This window comes from Colletotrichum navitas (assembly GCF_030913465.1).
Source record: "Colletotrichum navitas strain CBS 125086 chromosome Unknown LY79scaffold_49, whole genome shotgun sequence".
NCBI classification, from domain to species: Eukaryota; Fungi; Ascomycota; class Sordariomycetes; order Glomerellales; family Glomerellaceae; genus Colletotrichum; species Colletotrichum navitas.
Window position 1 is genome coordinate 131,648 of NW_026850595.1, and position 20,451 is coordinate 152,098.

The following is a 20,451-nucleotide window of genomic DNA, read 5'->3' on the forward strand; positions in this document are numbered from 1 at the left end:
CCAACGAACTCCAGTGCTCGGCTTGTAAATGTTATGTTTTGAAGCATCAGAACGACATGATGGCTGTGTAATGTACCCTGCAGGATGGAAACTTAGTATCAGTCGACAAAGCTAACACGATGACACGATAACCTTGAACGGGCTGAATGAGCCAAATGCGCCAAGCAGATAATATATTGATAAATCAGCAGAGCAATCTCGGCCATCTAGTCGTACACAACATATGATTATGTACTTACTCATTCTTTCCTATCCTTTTCTGAATACTAGACGAGGTCTTTGCGCAAAAACACGGTTCTCCTCACCACCGGGTTGCCGTCAGGGTCCGTCTCTGGATACCCGTAGAAGTTGTCGACTGTCCGGACGAGCTTGTACCCTCTCCTCTCATACCACGCTTGGGTGGGCGACTGAATTTTGTCCATGTTAGCGTCTACGTCAACGGCCATCAGAAGGATATGGGCGGAGGGAGAGGACGTACAGCGGGAAGCTTCCCATGGTGCACCACGGCGGACTCCTTCCGGAGCTGGTCCTCCTTCGAGACGGTATCCAGCATCAGCGTCTTGGCGCAGAGCGGAGTGCCGGCGGCCATAGACTCCGCCATGTCCATCGCCGCCCTGCCGATCCCCGAGCCCTGGATGGCGTCCGAGACGTAGAGGCTCTTGATCCAGAACACGTGCTCCTTGGGGATCGGGAGGCCGAGAGGTTCGGCGCGCGGGTTGCCGAAGTCGAGCGAGATGTGGCCGACGGGGTGGAACGGCGTGCCGGTGGCGGTCCTGGAGACGGCGTAGATGGATTGCGCGGTGTCGACAATCGGCTCCGTCTCCTGGAGAAGCAGCGTCGATGTTAGTGACGAGAAGACAGGGCAGAAGACAGGGCGGAAGATGGGGAGGGGAACCTTTGGGTATTCGGAGACGTGCTTGGCGATCTTTGCATCACGCTCTGGGTCTTCACTTGTGATTGTCTTTGCAGTTCACTGTCGTCAGCTGGTGAGCAATTCCGAAGTCGAATATATTGCGTGAAAGGGGCCATTAGGAGGATCGCGTCCGCTCCGAGTCCATCTCACAGCGTACAACAAAAATGAATAAGGAGAAAATAAAGCAAAAAACATCAAACAACTCACGATCCAATAGATGCATTTGTATCCCGAGCGCTGCCCACCCTGCCATGCGGGAACCAGGTCATCGTCCCAGCCGCATGCTATCCTCTGGTCCACCATCCGCGTGACATGGTCTGCAGCCTCTGGGTCCCAGGGGATCAGCGTGACTCTGGCTGGTGACATTGCTTCTTCCTCTTATCGGGGCTTTAAGTAAACAATGTGTGACAAGTTGGCTCTCCTCGCGGACCGGGGAAGTCTCGGTAACTCTATGATAATGGTTGTGGCAGAGAGTCAAGGAGCCCGAGTGCGGAACGATGCGTCAAGGGACGAGTCGTGAACAAGAGCATATGAACCTGACGGGCTGTCCTGACTTGGACGGGAGCAAGGAATTCGGTCCGGCTTTAACATGCGCCTTTTCGGCCACGACACGCGCCCTTTTCGGCTTCGGCCACCTTTAGTTCATGGGGTAAAAGCGGGAAAAGGCTATTTAGTCCGATGTCGACATGTCAGTCAAGGGCGCAGATAACATGACACATTAAATATGGGGCTTTTCGTCGCCGTTGCTATGCATTTTATGACTAGTTTCTTCTCCGTTGATGTTCGGCATGGCCGATTTGCCAGGGTGTCTCGATCCCGATCCCGAAGAAAAGCATCCGGACGGAAGATGGACGGGAACGAGAGGCTCACGAGCGGCAACGATGATGTTAATCAGACGATGAAAAATGCATATGCCCAATACCAAGTCGCTGTGTGTAAAAAAGACGGGAAAAACAGAATCGCAAATCTTAACGCCTCGCCGCCTTTTGCATGCTAAATCCCACCCATCCCGCAATCCCATTCCCGCTCCATCCCATTCTATTGCGGCGGCATCGCCCATGTTCCGTTGGCGAACCACGTGCCGGCCTTTGTATAGTCTAGTGTAACGCCGTCCCTCATGTAAGCAAATCTGAAATACTCGGGCACGGCCAAGTTGGCCTTGCGTATCCACACGAAGAGGTTGTCGTGCGGGCCGTCGGCGAAGTAGTAGCGGAACCGCTCGACGTCATTGACCAGCGCGCTGACGCCGTCGTAGCCGGCGGCGACGAGGTCGGCGTCGGGCGGCAGCAGCCAGCTGAAGCTGATGCTGCGCTCGGAGGGGCCCGAGGAGACGACGGGCTCGGCGAGGCGGGGGAGGAGGGAGCCGAAGGCGCCGTCCTCGCGCAGCTCGTCGGGGGTCTGCAGCACCGAGTCGAAGCCCCAGCGGGCGATGCCGTTGACGAAGAGGCCGAGCAGCATGCCCTGGTAGAAGAGCGAGGTGCGCGTCTGCATGCTGGTGCCGGGGAGCAGGAGGAAGGCCATGATGTAGTGGTGCACGCGCAGGTCGAGGCCGGGGATGGAGACGCCGACGATGATGCCGGCCAGGAAGAGGGCGTAGAGCGCGAGGAAGCGCGGCAGCCGGCCCTCGAGCCAGAAGAAGTAGACCTGCTTGGCCATGACGAAGGCGAGGACGGTGAGGATGAGGGCCAGCGCCGGCTTGGCGCCGGGCTGCTGCTCGATGTCGTGCGCCGTGAGCCGCTGGATCGGCATCCAGCCGAAGGTGTAGTTGGACAGCGCGCCGAACCAGAAGCCGCCGAGCCACAGCGCCGTCTTCTCGAACTGGGCCCGCAGGTTGGCGAGGGTGCGCCGGACGCAGATGCGGTAGAGCACGACGGCGCAGAAGGCCGCCGGCAGCAGGCGGCCGGCGAACAGCGAGATGCGGTCCGGCAGCACGGAGGCCGGGTGGCGCGACGTCGTGGGCGGGTCGGAGGCGAAGCTGACGTGGGCGAAGATGCCGACGAAGGAAACGAAGAACTGCCAGGCCGGCGACGTCGTGAAGAGCGAGAAGACGGCGGAGAAGAAGACCGAGGTCGGCAGCAGGACCTCGCGCGGGTCCCGCCGGCCGCAGCGCAGCAGCGCCGACGGGTCGTCGGCGGCGGACAGCTCGAAGGACAGCGGGAAGTACGAGTCGAAGGGGACGGTCTCGACGCCGTTCCGGGCCGAGGCGTTGAAGACTTCGTGGCGGCCGAGGCGGCGGAGGCGGCCGCACCCGCCGCTGAGGTCGGTGGCGACGCCGGCGTGGATGGCGGCGGCGCAGATCATGGAGTCGCCGCGGTAGACGCCGTCGCCGCCGCCGCCGACGACGAGCGGCTTGTAGACGATCTCGCGCGGGCCGACGGCGTGGGGGTTCAGCAGCTTGTGGGCCATGCAGTTGGCCGGGCACCGGAAGGAGAGGCTCGCGTTGGCGAAGGGCCGGCAGTCGGCGCCGTCGAGGCCGCAGCCGTTCTTGAAGCGCCACAGCGTGTCGCCGCAGTCGAGGCTGACGACCTGGCGGCCGCCGGCGCCGTCGTCGGCGAGCGCGCGGGACGAGGCCAGCGGCACGGAGAAGGCGACGGCCCAGACGGCGAGGAAGACGGCGACGAGGGCGCCCCTGCGCCGGGCCGTGGGCGCGATGATGTCGAGCAGCCGCGGAGGCGCCTCCTGGACGGCCGGCAGGACGGGGCGGATGGCGTGCACGCGCGGCGGCTGCGGGCCGGCGATGCAGTGGCGCTTCGGGGTGTGCGGGAACTTCTGCTGCGAGAGCGACGGCCGGCTGGAGGTGCTCTCCTCGAGCTCGTACTCCTCCTCCTCGTCGTCGGCGAGGAACCGGGCCTCTTCGTCGGCGCTGCGCCGGCGCGCGTACTTGTCGTCGTCGGCGTCGTCGTCCTCGCTGTCCTTGAACGGCCGGTCCCTGAGCGGGAAACCATCACCGGGGGCCCCCATCTCTCTCCCTCTCTCTCTCTTTCTCTTTCTTTCTCCCTTCCTCTCCGAAGTTCCCAGCTTCCCCTGGCCCGTCTATCCCACTCAGTCTCTGGTCTCTCTCTCTCTCTCTCTCTCTCTCTCTCTCTCCCTCTCTCCCTCTCTCTCTGTCCTCTCGGCTCGATGGCTCTTGTGATCGAGGAGGTTGGCCGGCGCTTCAGTGCAGGTAACGTGCGTGAGGGCGAGTGCGAGTGCGAGCGAGCGACGGTGAAGTCACCGACGGAAGAAGAAAAGAAACGTACGGTCCTTGGCGACGGGGGGGGAAGTCCGAGAAGAAAAGAGCGAGTGACGTGCCCGTGAGAGGTACTCAGACATAAGACCTTGGGCACCAATATAATGAATACCGGGGTGACCTACCACCAAAACCGAGCTGGAACCCCCTTCAAGATCCCCTTCAAGACCCCTCCAGTGCCCCCCTCCCCTTTGAGTGGAAATTGGACACGGTGATCGGAACAGACGTAAGGGGCGCGCTATCCTTAGTGGGGGCTAACATCGTCTACTTGACTCGGTCCCTTTCGAGACACGAGAGTCCAAGCTTTCCATCGTTTCTGAGCGAGGCATGACGCTAAACTGAGACAATCGGGGGGTGTGTGGATGGATGGTCTTTAGGGCGTTTCTTAGGATGAACGGCATGCGTGCATATCCCCCCCTGGTCCCATGTCCCGAGCTGCCGCCTCTGGATAAACAATCGAGTTGGGGTCAACGACTGGATTCTATCTAAGCTTGCAGAAGGGAGGGCGTTTCCAATTCGATTCTCGGCGGACAACCAAAGGATTCGCAAGGGGAGAGAAGAGAAGAGTCTGTTGGCTTCGTTCGGCTACGCTTCCGAGTACAGATTTGATGCGTGTCTGCTTAATCTGAAACTACAGGGGGGAACGTTGCCAGGGTCACACAGGGCCAATGTTGGGTGAAAAGACGGCGACTAATATAGACAAGATGTCCCCTTCGATACGACACGGAGCGGTGAGCCGGAGCAAACTGAATCGACAAAACGACACACTCCTGAACCTCCAACGCCCAATCTTCTCATCATGGATTCTCTCGCGTTTACCTGGCCGAATGCCGGCCTGCAATGCATCCTCATCTTATACCCGGTTAAAGCCTGAATGTCAAAACAGGGGAGGGACTACGGTACTGATCCAAGGCGGTCCCCAGTAAGCAGAGTGTCAAAACGGGGGGACGAGTCGGCCACAGCCGCTGTCGCAGGGGAGGGGAGGGGGGGTTATGACAGTTACTTGATTGAGTCCCGGCACTTCATGGAGACACGGCCGCAACCGGATGAAGTGAATGCGTCGCCGCGTGCATACGTGGGATGAGTTGAGCTAGATGTACAGTTTCTTGGCTCTCACTGAGACATTTCGACGATCTTCACGGGTACGCCTCCCGGCGCGGAGAGATGAATGAATTAAACATTATATTTCTTTCGTGCATGAACTTCCAGCCTAGTATGACTTCATGAGAACACAGAGCTGTGTTCATCAAGCCCTAGTTATTGTCCTGTACTGCGAGGGGGGGGTGAATTACGCTTGCGCGAAGCCATCGGACGGGTCGCACGGGAGGGCATTTGCTTCGTTTGCAGGCATATACCTCGCAATGGATGCCCGTTTGCGTGCTTTTGAGTTCGACGAAACACCTCGCATCTTATCCTGCCTAAAGCAACGCGGGCTTTCTTCCTTTGTTCAGCAAGAAATGAACAAGGGGGGGGGGGGGGAACCGCCGTCTACATCTCGCAGGTGTACTCCATCGTCAAGTCCACCCGCGGCACGCCCTCGAAGCCGGCCGGCACCGCGTACGACACGTTGTAGTACCAGTGGTTCCTCAGCTGCTGCCCGTACGTGACCGGCTGCTTCTCGAGCCCCGGCGCCGACACGTTGACGCTCAGGCACGGCAGATGCTCGAGCCCCGCGACGGTCTCGCCGCCCCGCGTCCACGACGGCGGGATGCCGGACAGCGCGAAGGTGAAGACGTCGGACCCCGGCTGCGTCGCGTTCGGGTACGACACGCTGAGGGACCGCTCGCCGGCCACGGCCTTGATGGCCGACGCCGAGGGGTACAGCAGGAAGAAGCCGACGTAGGGGAACGGCGCGTGGCCCGGGTCCGACGCCCAGTGCACGATGGCCGGCACGAACTGGTTGCCGCGGCCGGCGTCCTCGGCGACCTCCTGGCCGCCCACCATGAGCGGCGCGCTGACCCACGCCGTGACGTTGCGGACCTCGCTGCCGGCGGCGTCCAGCTCCTCCCTCGCCGTGCGCGCGAGGCTGCGCGCGCCCTCCCACGGCCCCTTGGCCTTGAGCGCCGCCGCCGCGTCGTGCGAGATGTGCTTGGCCACCGTGTCCGACACCAGGGCGATGGCCGCGCCCTGGGCCGCGTCGTAGAGCAGGTCGGCCTCGCCCTTGGGCGGCTGCGGGCCGAAGTCGCGCCCGAAGACGGCCCACCAGTACATGGGCAGGATGGACGAGTGCGCCGTCATGTCGCGCGTGTAGGCGCGGTCGTAGGGCCCGACGAGGTTGCCGAGGTACGGGTTGTAGTGCGCCGCGACGTCGTCCCACATCTTGCCGAGCATGTACGCGGCGTTGGCCGTCATCGTGGCGTTGCGCGGCCCGTAGGCGACGTTGGCCGCCAGCGCCCACACGTCCATGCCGTAGTAGTTGGGCGCGTTGTACTCGCCCAGCGTGTCGTTGAACTGGAAGAGCTCGAGCAGCTGCGTGCCGTGCGTGTTGGCGAAGTCGACGAACGTCGCGTTGCCGCGGCGCGCCCCGATCCAGCCGACCGTCAGGGCGCGCATGAGGTTCGGGTTGGAGTATCCCAGGATGAGGTTGTCGCCCTCGGGGAAGCTGCCGTTGCGCCTCATGGCGCCGACGGCCTGTATCTCTAGCGCGTCTTCGATCTTCTTCACGAGCTCGTCGCCGAGGAGGTCGCCGTAGAGCTCGACGTCTTGGATGAGCTGGGTTCTGGTGCCTATTAGTTAGTATTATGCCCATCTTTGGCCGGCTCTCTCTCTCTGCCCCGAAGGGACATGTGGACTTGGACTTACCCGATGAACTCTCTCCAGTTGGGATCGTACGTGTTCTTGAGCCACAGTTAGCATCGCACGGCAACTCGATGCGATTCTTTTTCTCGAACGGAATGCCAAAGACAAGAGAAGACCACTACTCACGTAGATACTCGGCGGATACAGTTCAGAGTCCGGCGTCGGGTCCGGCTCGTCGGGCGAAAGCTTAAACGTTCCGTACCATGCCGACTCGTAATCCGACGTCAACTGGCTCGCCAGACTACAACGGCGGGCTCGCCATCAGCTTCGTTCCGCTCGCGCACCACACAAATAAACAGACAAGCAAAAAACTCACACGTTCTTAATCGCCGCCTTTGCGTTCTCCACGTCGTTGCCCTCGTTGCGGTGCAGCAAACCGGCCGTGTACCACGCCGTGAACCGGACGGACCACGGCCCGTTGTCTTGGTACCAGATAAGCTTATACGAGTCGTCCCATCTGGAGTCCTGGACTGCCATGGCGTAATCGAACAAGCTTTGCGCGTCTAATAACGATCCCGTAAGTTTCATGTTGAAAAAAAGAAAAGCTGAATGAAACAAAACACGCCTGGGTGTATGCTGCGGCGTCTACTTACTAGCTGAAAGCACCGGCTTGCTTGTCGCCGCGACCCCCAGCGTCGCGCTGGAGGTCAAGATCGAAGCCACGGCCAGGTTGAGACGCATTGCAGGAGACAGAGAGAGACGCAGGGCACTGGGGGAACAATCCTCGGAAGAGACGAGAGACGTCTGCTCTCTCGATCGTCTCCTGGCCCGCTGCTATATACCGTAAACACCCAGGTTCCGGGTGGATATCCCAAGACATTCCCGCGCCGAGTCTCGCTGCCCACGCGAGTAAACAACTGATTGCAGCTCTCTCACTCTCTCACTCTCTCTGGTCTGGTCTGGGGAAACCAATTTCCCCAAGTCATGCACCACCCCTCTCGGTCCAGTCTCTTTCGAGAATCCGTGGTCGGCCAGCTCCCTACCAATCCGCCAATCACAATCACCAATTCGCCATACAGAACCCGGCCAAGCCCGGCCAAGCCCGGGCCGGAGCCGGTGGACCATCACCGTACCCCCCCGGGCCAGCTCACATATACCCCAACTCCGAACTAGTGGATTGTGCACAAGTGGGGTTGCGAATGGGTTTGCGGGGGAGGCCATGCCTTTACCTCGGAAACAGCCGCATGAGAGATGCCAGAGAGATACCGGTAGATACCCAAATTGCTATGGTGGCACGCGGTTGGCCCAAAGGACGGGATATCTTGTCAAAGCACGAGCACAGCGGAATCTTCTCTCTTTGTCCCTTTCATCGTCATCATCCTCGTGTTCCTCCTCTCCTCTTCCCTCCCATCTTGGGGTCTATGTAACATCTGGCACCACGGTTCATCTTACGGTTCCCCGATTCGGCTTGTCTTCCCCCGACTAGCTGCCTCACCTGATAAGCCTAGCCAACCCGAAGCCATGGGTCTGGCAACCCCACTGATATCTCATGACCTCGCTCTATCTGGCAGTCGATGGCTATCTGGCCCAACAGGCGAGACAGGCTATAGGCCAGGAAGGATTCCGTGCCCCTCCGGCCCGGACCAGGGCCGGCTGTTGTAGCATTGCTATCATCACTTGGGAGCTGCGCGAAGCAGATCGGCCTGTCGCCGAGTCGCGCTTCGTCGGCATATGTACGCGATAGACCCCCTCGGTCGTTCTTCCCCTCTCCCCGCCCCCTCCCTCAAGCTGAGAAGACTCTTTCTCTCTCCCTCTCTCTCTCCGGCCTTGCCAACCTCGCCGAGGAACCGCGCAGCCATGTCGAAAGAAGCCACCACAACATCGGAGCCTGTCGGCGTCCCCGTCACCGTCGACGCCGCCATCGCCGACAAGAGAGGCGCGTTCAAGTGGATGTCGAACCCGGGCATCGTCAAATTGAACTGCGTCATCGGCCTGTCTCTGGTGTCGAGCTACGCGACCGGCTACGATGGCTCCATGATGAACGGCCTGCAGTCCCTGGACACTTGGAAGGCGTCGTTCAACAACCCCGACGCATCGGAACTGGGACTGTTGGTGAACCCATACCCGGACGCGACGCCCGCTCTCTCTCCGTCTCCCGCACACGATGCTGACACGCCTCGCCCTTCTAGCCTGAACGCCATCCAGAACGTCGGCCAGCTCGTCGCCCTGCCCTTCTGCGCCTGGTTCTGCGACCGCTTCGGCCGCAAGCCCGCCCTGCTGGTCAGCGCCGCCATCCTCATCATCGGCGTCGCCCTCCAGGGCGCCGCCCAGAACGTCGGCATGTTCATCGCCGCCCGCGGCATCCTCGGCTTCGGCCTCGCCCTCAACATCACCGCCGCCCCGCTCATGATCATGGAGCTCGCCTACCCCTCGCAGCGCGCGCCCCTCGTCAGCATCTACAACTCGCTCTGGGGCCTCGGCGCCCTCAGCGCCGCCTGGATCACCTACGGCACCTTCCGCATCGCCGACACCTGGGCCTGGCGCGTCCCCTCCATCCTGCAGGGCCTCTCCAGCGTCGTCCAGCTCGGCCTCTGCTTCTTCATCGAGGAGTCGCCGCGCTGGCTGATCGCCAAGGACAGGGACGCCGAGGCCGAGGCCCTGCTCGTCAAGTACCACGCCAACGGCGACGCCTCCGACCTCATCGTGCCGCTGGAGATGGAGGAGATCAGGACCGCCCTGCGGCTCGAGGCCGAGGCGTCGCGCACCACCTCCTACCTCTCCTTCTTCCAGACGCCGGGAAACCGACGCCGGTTCCTCATCATCCTCTGTGTCGGCTTCTTCTCTCAATGGTGAGCTATTCAACTCAACGACCGCATCGCTCGCGGTTTGCTGACTTTTGCGACCAAATTTTAGGTCCGGTAACGGTCTGATCTCCTACTACCTCGCCCTTATCCTTAACTCGATCGGATACACTTCGCAAGACACCCAGACGCTCATCAACGCCTTGCTCACGCTCTGGGGTCTCGTCTGGGGCATCCTCGCCTCGGTTCTCGTCAACCGCTTCCGCCGCCGCACCATGTTCATGGTCTCCACCGTCGGCTCCCTCGTGTGCTACGTCATCTGGACCGGGCTCCAGGCGACCTACGAGAGGCAGACGGACCTCGCCGGCGAGGGGTCCCCGGCCCTGGCAAAGGGCGTGCTGGCCATGATCTTCCTGTACAACGTCACCTTCACCGTGGGCTGGGGCGCCCTGCAGGTCACCTACGTCGTCGAGATCCTGCCCTACAACCTCCGCGCCAAGGGCCTGGTGCTGTACAACCTGTTCGTCGCCCTGGCGCTGATCTTCAACCAGTACGCCAACCCCATCGGCGTGACCAACTCCAAGTGGAAGTACTACATCACCTACGACGTCTGGCTGGCCTTCGAGGCCTTGGTCGTGTACTTCCTGTTTGTGGAGACGGGCAAGATGAGTCTCGAGGAGACCGCCGTCATACTCGACGGCGTCGAGGATAAGCTGGTCGAAGAGGTTGCGCAAAAGACGGAAAAGCTCGCCATGAGCGGCAACGAAGCCAAGCGAGAGGCCAGTCCTCGCGGGTAAAGCAGGGCTTTTTGTCATTTTAGCAAGCGAGCCACGACCTGCAGCGCATAGACATTGTAATCACTCCTTCAAGTCTTGATAGTATGACAGTTTGATGTATTCCTGGGGTGCATTTTGTGGCCAGTCTGACTATGCCAGTCGCAATGTCGAGTGCGAGTTCTGCAACTCGGGTTTCGCTCGGCAAACCTCTCGGCTTCTTATCAAGACTTACAAGTTCTGAGTCTCCTCGACTTGCAATCGAATCAAGCACATCTCGTCTCGTCGATTATAAACGTTGCTCCGCGGGTTTTTTTCGGCTACGAGAATGTCTAGCCATCCTGCCAGAAGAGACGCATGGCCATTTTAAAATCTCATTTGCCTCATTTACATTCACAACGACAAATACCTGACACCGGGTCATTAGGTCACCCCAGTGAGGAGTCAACGGCCGAAGCCCCGCCCACGACATCCAGAACGGTTACTATCGTATGCAAAAGACTGATTTTCTCCGCCTTGATACTGTCGGTGCCGGGGTATCGCAGCAGGGACCACATCCCAGCGGCCCATGCCGTGAGAACGACTAGCTGGACGCTGTCGCCTAGAGCCCAGAGCACTTTCATCTTTGCGAGACTCCAGCCGAATCTAGGGCAGTCTTTTTTATTCATCTTTTTTTTTGAGATTAAGATGTGCTCCGGTGGATACTTTTCCTAGTTTACTACTGTTGACGTTGTTCGAAGTTCCTATAACCATGGGTTGAGCACTTGGAGGGTACGACGAACAGCGTAATACAGGATTGAAAATATAGTCGCTCTATAACCCCCCATAACGGGTCAAGTGCAGTTTGCCCAGTACATATAATATAGGATAAAGGGGCTGAAGACATAAAAGATAGTACATTCTTACATGTACACAGTCGAGATTTAAAACGTTTTTGTTGGAACACTAATCCGACCATATTCGTACGCATAAGTCAGTTGCCAGAAGGTCTATATAACTGGCTATATTTCCAGCCAGCCAGACCACTAGACTTAGAGAATTCATGCCTTTTACAGTCACGTCTTGTTGATGCATCAACCCATCTATAGTCCTTCCAACAATTTTCAAGTTTTATCTAACTTGCTTTATTACTTGTGATATTTCAAACCTCCATCTAAAACTTTACGCAACCTTTAGGCATTAACTTGCTAAGCTAGGAACAGTTATTAATAATTAGTTACAACGTAGTCTAGTTATAACAGGTGTTGTATCAAAATCGCCTTTACAGAGCAGGTTGCAACTTATTTCTCATTAAGTTTATAGACATTTGGCTGCTCGTCGTCTAAGGGAGTAGAAATTCTAGAGAGCTTACTATCTCGGTCACTTTTGGTTTGACTACATTCTAGTGAAAACATGGCTACTATCTATGATGGCTTCGTCAGCGAATTAACGCCTGTTACCCTCTGTGTTGTATAACTTTCGCCCACGGCATTCCGATGGCTACGAGAAGGTCAAGTTGTTGTTCCCACTCATCCTCGTCCCCGCAAGTACGTTTTTGCCTGTGATCTGGTCATTAAAGATCGCGCCCGGGTGCTCTATCATGGGTTGCTGCACCGGCTCTAGCGCCAATCGACCACAGGGAGAGGAAGTCTGCCAATCGCCAGCAACCGACTCGAGCGATGGCACGATCGAAAGCAGCTCCTTCGCACACGCGGCAGCTGTGGCAGCGGCGTACGGCTGCCACTTCTTATTCTTGTGCGCATCGGCGTAGTTGCAGATGCCGCGGACGACGATGCACGGAAAGTTGTTCATCAGCCCAGCCGCCACCATTTCGAAGCACAGGACACCCCCAAGCTCCTGATTGTACCGTTTGCGTGTTTTTCCATCCTTCATAACCTGGTTGCCGGACGCAATGGTTCCGAAGAAGAGGACCGGGTCGGTGTTCTCCCGTGTTTCCCGGGGGATTACTTCGTCCTGGCAGCATTTTAGGCATGTCGGCCCCGGGACGTGAGTCGAAGCGGCCATGTAGAGCGTGTCTTGTCCAGGGCCAGGGGACCTAAATATTGGGTTGCCGGTGTACTTGGCCAGGTGCTCCGTGATCCGGGTTCTACCACGGATATCGTTCGATCGCAGCTTGGCCAAGGCCTTGAGAAGGATTTCGGGCGGCGCGTTCAAACTTCCCACTCGCGCGAGTACCCCATCCGCTCCCGTCTTGCCGAAGTCGTATTGGACTACGCCGCCGTGTTGACCCGCCGGCTGGCTAATCACGACGTCCCCGAGGCGGATGTCAACGTCATTACCGTCCTCGAGGTCCGGGACACCGCCCCCGATACCGACAAGGATGTTGAACCGCAGCGAGGGGAACCTCGACTTCATCTGGCTCGCGACGATGGCCGCCTGGTTCGTGCCCATCTGGCCGGCTGGCAGACAGGCCGCGACGACGTTGTGGGAGCCGATTCGGCCCAAGGTGTAGATGTTGGAGTCGGTTGCGCAAGAGGGGAGGTCGGCGAACTCTTCGTCCATCATCTCGGCTGCAGCCGCGAGCTCGATCGGCAGGGCGCAGACCCAGCCGATCGTGAACTCGTCGACCGAAACCCGTGTTAGCATCTTGATCGATCCTGTGGGTACGTGCGGTCTGCAACTGTTCTGCAAAGGTATAGCAGTGTTGTCATTTGCTACAATAGCTCATTAGCTGTCAACTAGCTGGGTGGAAGATGTTGGTATATTAAGTCCTATGAGGACAGGCATCTTGTGAGGCATAAACAGGACAGCGCGCTGAGGGCGTCTTGGGCTTACTACTGAAAGCCTCGTCAGGCTTTGCCCCGTTTTGAGTCGCATGTTCAGAGAAAGGATGTCTCAGATTCAGCCGAGACGGTCCGCATGTTTCATGGGTGCTCCTCAGCCTGCGTCCGCTCACACCTAAAGAACTCTTTGTCGCTGTAGTGGAAACAGCTCCTCCAACGGACGACCTAATCCAGCGACGGATTACCACCTCGTCAAAGGGCCTTCTTGAAATACGGAGCGGGAAAACCAACTCCGTCCAGTTTATCCATCTGTCTGTCAGGGATTTCCTATTTCGATACAGGAGGCTACAGATAGTGGACCCATCATTAGGATCCGAGCCATTCACGACAATCCACGGCCGACTCTGGGCTCGCTGCTGGTCCGCTATCAAGGAGACGGTCACCACATCAACATCTCGGCACATTCTGAAGTGTTGCGACAAGGTTCCCTTCTTTGGATATGCAATAGATCACATTTTCCAACATGCAGAGAGAGCCTTGTCGAATGACGCCACGATCAAAAAGGGGGGTGGCTGGGGGGGTGGCTGGGGGGGGGGGGGGGGGGTGCTCAGGAGTGCCCTGCCGACGCCTCCCTGAGAACGAGCATCCAGAATTGGCTCCGAGAGATCGATCGCTGGTCAAATCCGTGGTGGAAGATATTCATTTCTTCTAATTCCGAAGAGGACTGGTATACTGGATCAGAGTCATGGCCAAACCGAGATTTATACACAGAGCGAAGGATGGACATATCACTTCTTTACGTGTTGGTAATTCTTAACGTGCCAAACCTGGTGAGAGCCCTTCCAGAAGGCACCAACATCAACGAACAAGGCGGCACATATGGCAACGCACTACAGGCCGCTTCGCATGCAGGGAGCTTAGAGCTCATGGAGCTGCTCCTTAAAAAGGGTGTTAATGTTAACGCACAAGGCAGACGCTATAGCAATGCCCTACAGGCTGCTGCAAGAGGCAGTGTACAGATAGTAGAGCTACTCCTTAAAAACAGTGCTAATATTAACGCACAAGGCAGACGCTATGGCAGCGCTCTGCAAGCTGCTTCATTTAGAGGAGACCTTGACATTATAGAGCTACTCCTTAAGAATAGTGCTGATGTTAATGCACAAGGCAGATACTATGGCAATATACTATAGGCTACTTTATATATAGGGAGCTTAGAGGTTATAGAGCTGCTTCTTAGAAAAGGTGCTAATGTTAATACACAAGGCAGACGCTATAGTAGCGCTCTATAAGCTGCTTTATTTAGAGGAGACCTTGACATTATAGAGCTACTCCTTAAGAATAGCGCTGATGTTAATGCACAAGGTGGATACTATAGTAACACACTATAGGCTACTTTATATATAGGGAGCTTAGAGGTTATAGAGCTGCTCCTTAGAAAAGGTGCTGATGTTAATGCACAAGGCGGACGCTATGGCAGCGCTCTGCAAGCTGCTTTATTTAGAGGAGACCTTGACATTATAGAGCTACTCCTTAAGAATAGCGCTGATGTTAACGCACAAGGCAGATACTATAGCAACGCACTACAGGCTGCTTTATATATAGGGAGCTTAGAGGTTATAGAGCTGCTCCTTAGAAAAGGTGCTGATGTTAATGCACAAGGCGGACGCTATAGCAATGCCCTACAGGCTACTGCAAGAGGCAACGTGCAGACAGTAGAGCTACTCCTTAAAAACGGTGCTAATGTTAACGCACAAGGCGGCTACCATCGCAGCGCTCTGCAAGCCGCTTCATCACAAGGACGCTTTGATATTATAAAGCTACTCCTTGACAATGGCGCCGATGACTCACAAGCTGACGATAATCTTTCACTCACGGTTAACGTATGGGTTTCTCGTGACTAACAATAGTAGCTATCAGACGATGTGGCTACAGTAGGCCTATGAAAGGAAGGGGAAAAGGATAGAAGAAGTGTTCAAGTCAAGTAGGGTGAGGGATACACTGTTGCATTTATTCTTATTATGTATTACACTGGTTTTACCTGCTACATTACATGGTGTTAGCTGGCTTGCTAAATTTCTTGCACATCGACAACTTACGCGTCAGGCATGTTTCTATGTGCACTGAATTAATGAAAGCAATGAAACGAACACTTGAGCGGTTTAAGCTACCCTACGTTGGATGCGCGGTTTGATGGCTTAAGAGTTGTCAATCGGTTGCTGCAAGCCTAATTGAAGCATGACTCGTTAGCGGACAACCTCTTATATATCAACAGCAGCCATAGGGGGCGAGCTAACTATATCTACTTTCGTTCGACTCATTTACAGCCTATGGACTGACGGGGGCCCAAAGATCCTTCATTGCAAGGCGAATCTCGTTCGGAATAGAGTATAGAGTGAACTCACGCCAATGCAAGCGGCCATCGGAAATTGGGCGTCCAGGACACTAAAGACCACGTTAGAATCTTGCATATGACTCTACACTTCCACCACGTCGCCCATCGTCGGCGAAGTCCATGATTCCATTGCCCCAGGCGTTCCCAGTAATGTGGTCCAACTGGTCATCTTCCATCCAAGGCACTGGACCACCCGCCATGCCAGCTGCGGTCTGCTGCGCCGCCGTGGTCAGCGTATGGAAGCGCATGCCTACGAACTAAACCCGGCAAGAATCGTTCGACTGGCAGAGTCACGTTGAGCAGACACAGCGCACACAATTCCTGATCTTCGAATCCTTCCAACCGTGGATGGACAAACAAGGGATAGCCCGCAGGAATCAGATCAGGGCGTAAACTATCTTTGTCCCCATATGGCATGGAGAAGCCTTACAGTTATAGAACAGGGAATTCGGCCTTCTCCAGACTAGATTTGACAGCTTTGAAGACCCGCCAGAAACTGCCAGACCCGCGCCATCGGGATCGCAATCACACCACCGCCCCGCCATATCCGGCCAGACACCACACCACCCTCGGACAATCAACAGACAACACCGGAGAGAATGAGCAAAGGCGACGGCATCATGATCGGGAAAAGCAGGTTAGCACCGTGTTATATATACTCTCAGAGAGTGCGAGAGATGGCAACGTGATATCGGATGCACTCCAGTCCACATCGACCACATCGTACAAAAAGCAACCTCGCTGTCTGCAGACTGTTTCAACTGCAACTCTAAGCCTACTGTATCACTACGACTGCATCATCCCACTCTCGCCTTATCTTCAGCAACACCGATACAGCTTACAGACTCCACAACTATCACAATGGTCAACCAACTAGCCAGGATTCCCGCCACCACCCCGGCCCTTGCTAGGTTCCTCCCCGCTGCCATCACTGCTGGCATCGGTAAGTCCTTAACCCGCTCGCTACCCAGCGGCACGGCCCTGGCTAACATGCAGCCGTTTCGCAGTTTCCGCCGTCGCCCTGAACATCCGCTCCCAGCTCAAGACCGAGTCCCAGACCATGGACCGCTTCTTCGCCAAATACAAGAACCCCGAGAGCGAGGCCGCCCGGCAAAAGGTCTTTAGCGGAGCCTTGGAAGACCCCCGCAGGAGCTGGTTCAACATCCTGGGCTGGTGACTATTCTACGACTAGATATGGTTTTCTTTGCAACATGACCGGGCGTTTTGGGGGAAGGTATATATATCATTGTCATTGTCATAAGGAGGAAGCAGCGTACCCCGTTGGGCGTGCAACCTTTCTATGCACATATCTGAGAAATGCGTTGCAAGCTGGCGGGGGCTTCTTCTGAGCCATAATCTAGTACTACAAAGAGTAATTTCCTAATTCAATCGTCTCAAAATACCCTCTAGTTGTAATTCGCTCTTCCAATCTTTCTGTCGTGTATACAGTTGAAGTAATTGCCTGCGTTACAAACTTACAACTGCCCAGTAAGATGCAACGATATAAGCAAGTATTGACCTGTTGGTCACCTTACTCAAACAAAGTCCGAATGAATCAGGTTTTCCACTTCGAGTTCTGACTTCTGTACGTCTCTGCAGTCTTCTCTTTATTGGCAAATTTTCTTTTCATGGCTTCACACAAAGACTGATTTTCTGCAAACTTGCGACAAGACCACAGTTGTACAAAATGATTGACGATGTAGACATGGCTGCCAAGTCGGGCAGAGTCGATAACTGAACGAACTGTACGAACTAGGTAAAGGGTAGTTATCACTCGGGGTTTCAACGAAAGGTGCCATCTCAAGTCCTATCAAAAGCCGTCAGTCTGTACCAGCCTACTCAGCCAATGGCTTCCCCGCTGATGCTGTATTATCCACAGAGCTGTTGAGCTCAGGTATCATGCATCTTTGCTCCCGAAGACGGCGGCGATGAAGTCTTTCCATGTGCCCAACGCCAACTACAAACGCCAGCCAAGTGAGCTCCTTTCCGTTGGACCTCACTGTACTTACACCAACCCGCGAGCTCGCACAACCGAAGCTTATCCGATTGGATCAAGCAACGTACTTGACCAGAAAAGTTTCCCAACCACCTGGATTGATTCCACGGGCAAGGCCATCGACCAACATCACTGCAAGACAAATGACCGGCAGAACACGTCATGAACACAGAAAGTGCCTCTGTTCGACGACCGACACCATAGTCAGCTGCCCGAACGACTACACCACGTTACTGCCATGATGTCCAGACCGACCCGAGACGGACTGGCCTGGGAGGATGGCGGCTTCGAACTTGAGCCACGCTGGACACGAGAGCCCTCAGTGACGGCGATCGAGAAAGTATGCCGCCAACAGCTAAATATCCAGGGCGCCGACAACTGTGACGTCTCTTTCTATTCAGCAGGCGCATTCAACAAGCTCTATCTTGTCCAGACCAGTGGCAACAAAGTGCTCATGCGCGTGTCTCTCCCGGTAGACCCCGGCGACAAGACTCGCGGCGAGGTAGCAACTCTGCACTGGCTTCGACGCTGGACCAGCACTCCGGTTCCTCGTGTGTTCGCCTTTGACGATTCCAACGACAACGAGATCGGGTTTGAGTGGATCCTGATGGAGTTGATGCCGGGCAAGTCAGCCTACAAGCAATGGCGAGGCATGTCCATGGAACAGAAAACTCGCTTGGTTGAAAAAGTCGCCGAATTTCAGGGCGATATTCTCAGCCAATGCAAGGGATTCCGAAGCATAGGAACCCTTCGTCCCGACGCAATCAAAGACAAAGAGGAGCAGAAAGAGCAGCAAGAAGCAGAATACCACGTCAAACCAAGCAAATATGTATCTCTTGTCTTCTTTTGGGGCGACAACTACGAATACGATGTTCCTCGAGGTCCGTTTCGCTCCAGCCATGACTGGCTCAGCTCCTTCCTCAGCATCGTCATCCTTGACTACAAGAAAAGTCTACAAGAAGCGGAAGACGAAGAAGACAGAGAATATGCTCAGTTAGGCGTGGACGTCTCACAGAAGCTTCTGACCCTGCTGCCCAAGATCTTCCCCGTCCTCCAGCACCCGCCCGAACAAACCTTTCTCTGGCACGACGATCTGTCTTTGCAGAACATCCTGGTGGACGATGACGGTAGCATCACTGCCGTGCTGGACTGGGAGTGTGTCTCTACGATGCCTTCGTGGGTCGTCACGCAGGCGCCCAAGTTTCTAAACGGGGCGCCAAGGGAGGAGGAGCCAGACCGCGACCGATACGGCGACGCGAGCCCAGGAGAAAACGGAGGCCACAGCGACGAAGATGATGAGGAGTTGGACAACGAGGGGAAGACTCTGCTGTACTGGGTTCACTTGATGGAGTACGAGCAGACGCAGCTGAGGAAGGTCTACGCGGCGCGGATGCAGCAGTCGCACCCCGACTGGGCGACGAGAGTCGAGGATTGCTCCTTGAAGACGGATTTTCTCGAGGCCGTCCATCGCTGCAGGGGTGGCTTTCATCTGGAGCGCATCTCTCAGTGGGTTGATGCAGTCATGCAAGGAAACTTTCCGCGTCTTGCGGAAGCTCTTCAGCAGGGATGATGGTGATGATTATAAAACATGAGTGAATTTCACTCGTTCCGCACTCTATCATGTTGGCGGGACACAGGAAAGCCGGATCTGCCGAGGGCGGACGTCTCCTGCAACCGGACCCCGTCCGCTATAGTTCGGGATTTCCAAACGATTAGAATGAAAAGGGCCAGACGCCGTTGGCGACCAGAAGCACCCGTATTCCAGTACATTGCTCCGTATCATGAATAAGAAGGCTCTCCGTACCCCTGTCCTTCCATCCAATTCTTGTTTTCTCGGCCCCTGGGCCTATTCTTCTATCGGTATCGAGCCGTGGTGTTCTTCTACCGGGCAGCCCTGTTGCTCTGACCCGCGTACCCCGACAAATCGCAAATGATGACCCTTGCAAGCCTACTGACCACTGGTCGTACGATGTCCAACGACAGCGTAATGCCAAGATAGATTTCCCAAGCTCTCGTCAAGTGGGGTGACCCAGAGTCAATCGACTTGTGGTCACGTATTGATAGTCTTCCCTGGCCTATCATGAGCAACACGGGAACCGGAACGGTTCCGAGTCCGCAACGCCCGCGAAACACTGGGTCTGAATGTATGCATATGCAGGGTCTCTTTCGACTCTGCGATAGCTATTGGTTGCACTTGCACCCGTGTTGGCGCTTATGTGCTGTCGATATTGGTTCTTCCCCCGTGCTTGCAGCAGGGACGGACCTTGGCTGTGTCTGCATTTTGCTTTGGTCTGTCTCTCTTTCTTCATTCTGCTGCTAACCCACAAGTGAGAGAGCCCCAGGTTTTCAAGTATTGTGGTCTGGCATCACTATGCAAGATGAGTTGCAAACGGGCAGCACTCGGGATGGAAAGAGTCGTAAACAAACGGAGGCGCCAATCCATCTGAGTGTATTACTGCCGACCAGCCTTTACCATCTTGCAGCCAGCCGGCATCGGTTTAGTCTGGAAGGAGAAAAGGATGTGACCAACCTGCATCCGCACCTGAGAATGTGCAGCCGAGGACAGCCAACAGACAGAAAACCGGATAGGTTGCCAAACTGAGGGGTTTTGTTCTCGTCCGGCACTCGTACAAAAGAAAGCCGGTTCTCCGTGCAACTCTCGAATTCGATCTTTAAAGTGTCGTCATTCACAGAGACTATTGATGGTTCAGTTGATTCAGTCGTAATCTATCAAAAGTCCTCCAACAGGAATGGCCACCGCCACTCCCCGAACTGCGACTGCGAGTTCGCCGGAGAATGAATATGTCGCAGGTCCGATCGCAGTCGATGAAGGCCTCGGTGTAGGTTCTCTCAATGTATATGCAATCTGGATTTCATGTCTGACC

General features: G+C 56.1%; 9 protein-coding genes across 9 annotated transcripts; 5 read left to right on the forward strand and 4 right to left on the reverse strand.

Moving 5' to 3' along the window:
- Positions 1 to 47: 47 nt before the first annotated feature.
- LY79DRAFT_559869 (uncharacterized protein) lies at positions 48 to 1,560 on the reverse strand. Its single transcript, XM_060558286.1, has 5 exons — positions 1,121 to 1,560; positions 896 to 961; positions 479 to 823; positions 240 to 407; positions 48 to 173 (listed from the first exon to the last, which is right to left on the reverse strand). The coding sequence occupies exons 1-4, from the start codon at positions 1,277 to 1,279 to the stop codon at positions 267 to 269; spliced, it is 711 nt and encodes a 236-aa protein (XP_060412004.1). The 5' UTR covers positions 1,280 to 1,560; the 3' UTR covers positions 48 to 173; positions 240 to 266.
- Positions 1,561 to 1,608: 48 nt separating this feature from the next.
- On the reverse strand, positions 1,609 to 3,256 carry LY79DRAFT_559871 (uncharacterized protein). Its single transcript, XM_060558287.1, has one exon. The coding sequence runs from the start codon at positions 3,212 to 3,214 to the stop codon at positions 1,952 to 1,954; it is 1,263 nt and encodes a 420-aa protein (XP_060412005.1). The 5' UTR covers positions 3,215 to 3,256; the 3' UTR covers positions 1,609 to 1,951.
- A 269-nt stretch (positions 3,257 to 3,525) lies between these two features.
- Positions 3,526 to 4,320, forward strand: LY79DRAFT_559873 (uncharacterized protein). Its single transcript, XM_060558288.1, has one exon. It carries the CDS (start codon positions 3,564 to 3,566, stop codon positions 4,044 to 4,046), a length of 483 nt encoding a protein of 160 aa, XP_060412006.1. The 5' UTR covers positions 3,526 to 3,563; the 3' UTR covers positions 4,047 to 4,320.
- Positions 4,321 to 5,630: 1,310 nt separating this feature from the next.
- LY79DRAFT_635947 (uncharacterized protein) lies at positions 5,631 to 7,795 on the reverse strand (the record flags this gene model as incomplete). Its single annotated transcript, XM_060562262.1, has 5 exons — positions 7,535 to 7,795; positions 7,258 to 7,444; positions 7,068 to 7,182; positions 6,945 to 6,979; positions 5,631 to 6,861 (listed from the first exon to the last, which is right to left on the reverse strand). The coding sequence occupies exons 1-5, from the start codon at positions 7,620 to 7,622 to the stop codon at positions 5,631 to 5,633; spliced, it is 1,656 nt and encodes a 551-aa protein (XP_060412007.1). The 5' UTR covers positions 7,623 to 7,795.
- Positions 7,796 to 8,459: 664 nt separating this feature from the next.
- On the forward strand, positions 8,460 to 10,546 carry LY79DRAFT_559879 (uncharacterized protein). The gene is made up of 3 exons (XM_060558289.1): positions 8,460 to 8,989; positions 9,071 to 9,730; positions 9,795 to 10,546. Exons 1-3 carry the CDS (start codon positions 8,613 to 8,615, stop codon positions 10,477 to 10,479), a joined length of 1,722 nt encoding a protein of 573 aa, XP_060412008.1. The 5' UTR covers positions 8,460 to 8,612; the 3' UTR covers positions 10,480 to 10,546.
- Positions 10,547 to 11,608: 1,062 nt separating this feature from the next.
- On the reverse strand, positions 11,609 to 13,041 carry LY79DRAFT_581404 (phosphorylase superfamily protein; the record flags this gene model as incomplete). The annotated part of the gene is made up of 4 exons (XM_060560190.1): positions 11,609 to 11,647; positions 11,807 to 11,829; positions 11,895 to 11,934; positions 11,986 to 13,041. The coding sequence occupies 4 exons, from the start codon at positions 13,039 to 13,041 to the stop codon at positions 11,609 to 11,611; spliced, it is 1,158 nt and encodes a 385-aa protein (XP_060412009.1).
- Positions 13,042 to 13,957: 916 nt separating this feature from the next.
- LY79DRAFT_519740 (ankyrin repeat-containing domain protein) lies at positions 13,958 to 15,079 on the forward strand (the record flags this gene model as incomplete). Its single annotated transcript, XM_060555169.1, has 4 exons — positions 13,958 to 14,200; positions 14,396 to 14,453; positions 14,487 to 14,552; positions 14,619 to 15,079. 4 exons carry the CDS (start codon positions 13,958 to 13,960, stop codon positions 15,077 to 15,079), a joined length of 828 nt encoding a protein of 275 aa, XP_060412010.1.
- Positions 15,080 to 16,431: 1,352 nt separating this feature from the next.
- Positions 16,432 to 16,747, forward strand: LY79DRAFT_671389 (uncharacterized protein; the record flags this gene model as incomplete). The annotated part of the gene is made up of 2 exons (XM_060563904.1): positions 16,432 to 16,513; positions 16,578 to 16,747. The coding sequence occupies 2 exons, from the start codon at positions 16,432 to 16,434 to the stop codon at positions 16,745 to 16,747; spliced, it is 252 nt and encodes an 83-aa protein (XP_060412011.1).
- A 621-nt stretch (positions 16,748 to 17,368) lies between these two features.
- On the forward strand, positions 17,369 to 19,391 carry LY79DRAFT_280248 (phosphotransferase enzyme family-domain-containing protein). The gene has a single exon (XM_060552112.1). It carries the CDS (start codon positions 17,805 to 17,807, stop codon positions 19,134 to 19,136), a length of 1,332 nt encoding a protein of 443 aa, XP_060412012.1. The 5' UTR covers positions 17,369 to 17,804; the 3' UTR covers positions 19,137 to 19,391.
- The last annotated feature ends 1,060 nt before the right edge of the window (positions 19,392 to 20,451 follow it).

What these genes read in the sequence shown, in the direction of transcription:
- LY79DRAFT_559871 (XM_060558287.1), bottom strand. Translation starts at nt 3,214, where the DNA reads ATGATCTGCGCCGCCGCCATCCACGCCGGCGTCGCCACCGACCTCAGC.
- LY79DRAFT_559873 (XM_060558288.1), top strand. Translation starts at nt 3,564, where the DNA reads ATGATGTCGAGCAGCCGCGGAGGCGCCTCCTGGACGGCCGGCAGGACG.
- LY79DRAFT_280248 (XM_060552112.1), top strand. Translation starts at nt 17,805, where the DNA reads ATGATGTCCAGACCGACCCGAGACGGACTGGCCTGGGAGGATGGCGGC.
- LY79DRAFT_559869 (XM_060558286.1), bottom strand. Translation starts at nt 1,279, where the DNA reads ATGTCACCAGCCAGAGTCACGCTGATCCCCTGGGACCCAGAGGCTGCA. An exon ending in ACAAATGCATCTATTGGATC is followed by an intron (nt 962 to 1,120) that starts GTGAGTTGTTTG and finishes TGAACTGCAAAG; the next exon opens with ACAATCACAAGTGAAGACCC. An exon ending in ACGTCTCCGAATACCCAAAG is followed by an intron (nt 824 to 895) that starts GTTCCCCTCCCC and finishes CTGCTTCTCCAG; the next exon opens with GAGACGGAGCCGATTGTCGA.
- LY79DRAFT_559879 (XM_060558289.1), top strand. Translation starts at nt 8,613, where the DNA reads ATGTACGCGATAGACCCCCTCGGTCGTTCTTCCCCTCTCCCCGCCCCC. An exon ending in GACGCATCGGAACTGGGACT is followed by an intron (nt 8,990 to 9,070) that starts GTTGGTGAACCC and finishes TCGCCCTTCTAG; the next exon opens with CCTGAACGCCATCCAGAACG. An exon ending in GTCGGCTTCTTCTCTCAATG is followed by an intron (nt 9,731 to 9,794) that starts GTGAGCTATTCA and finishes ACCAAATTTTAG; the next exon opens with GTCCGGTAACGGTCTGATCT.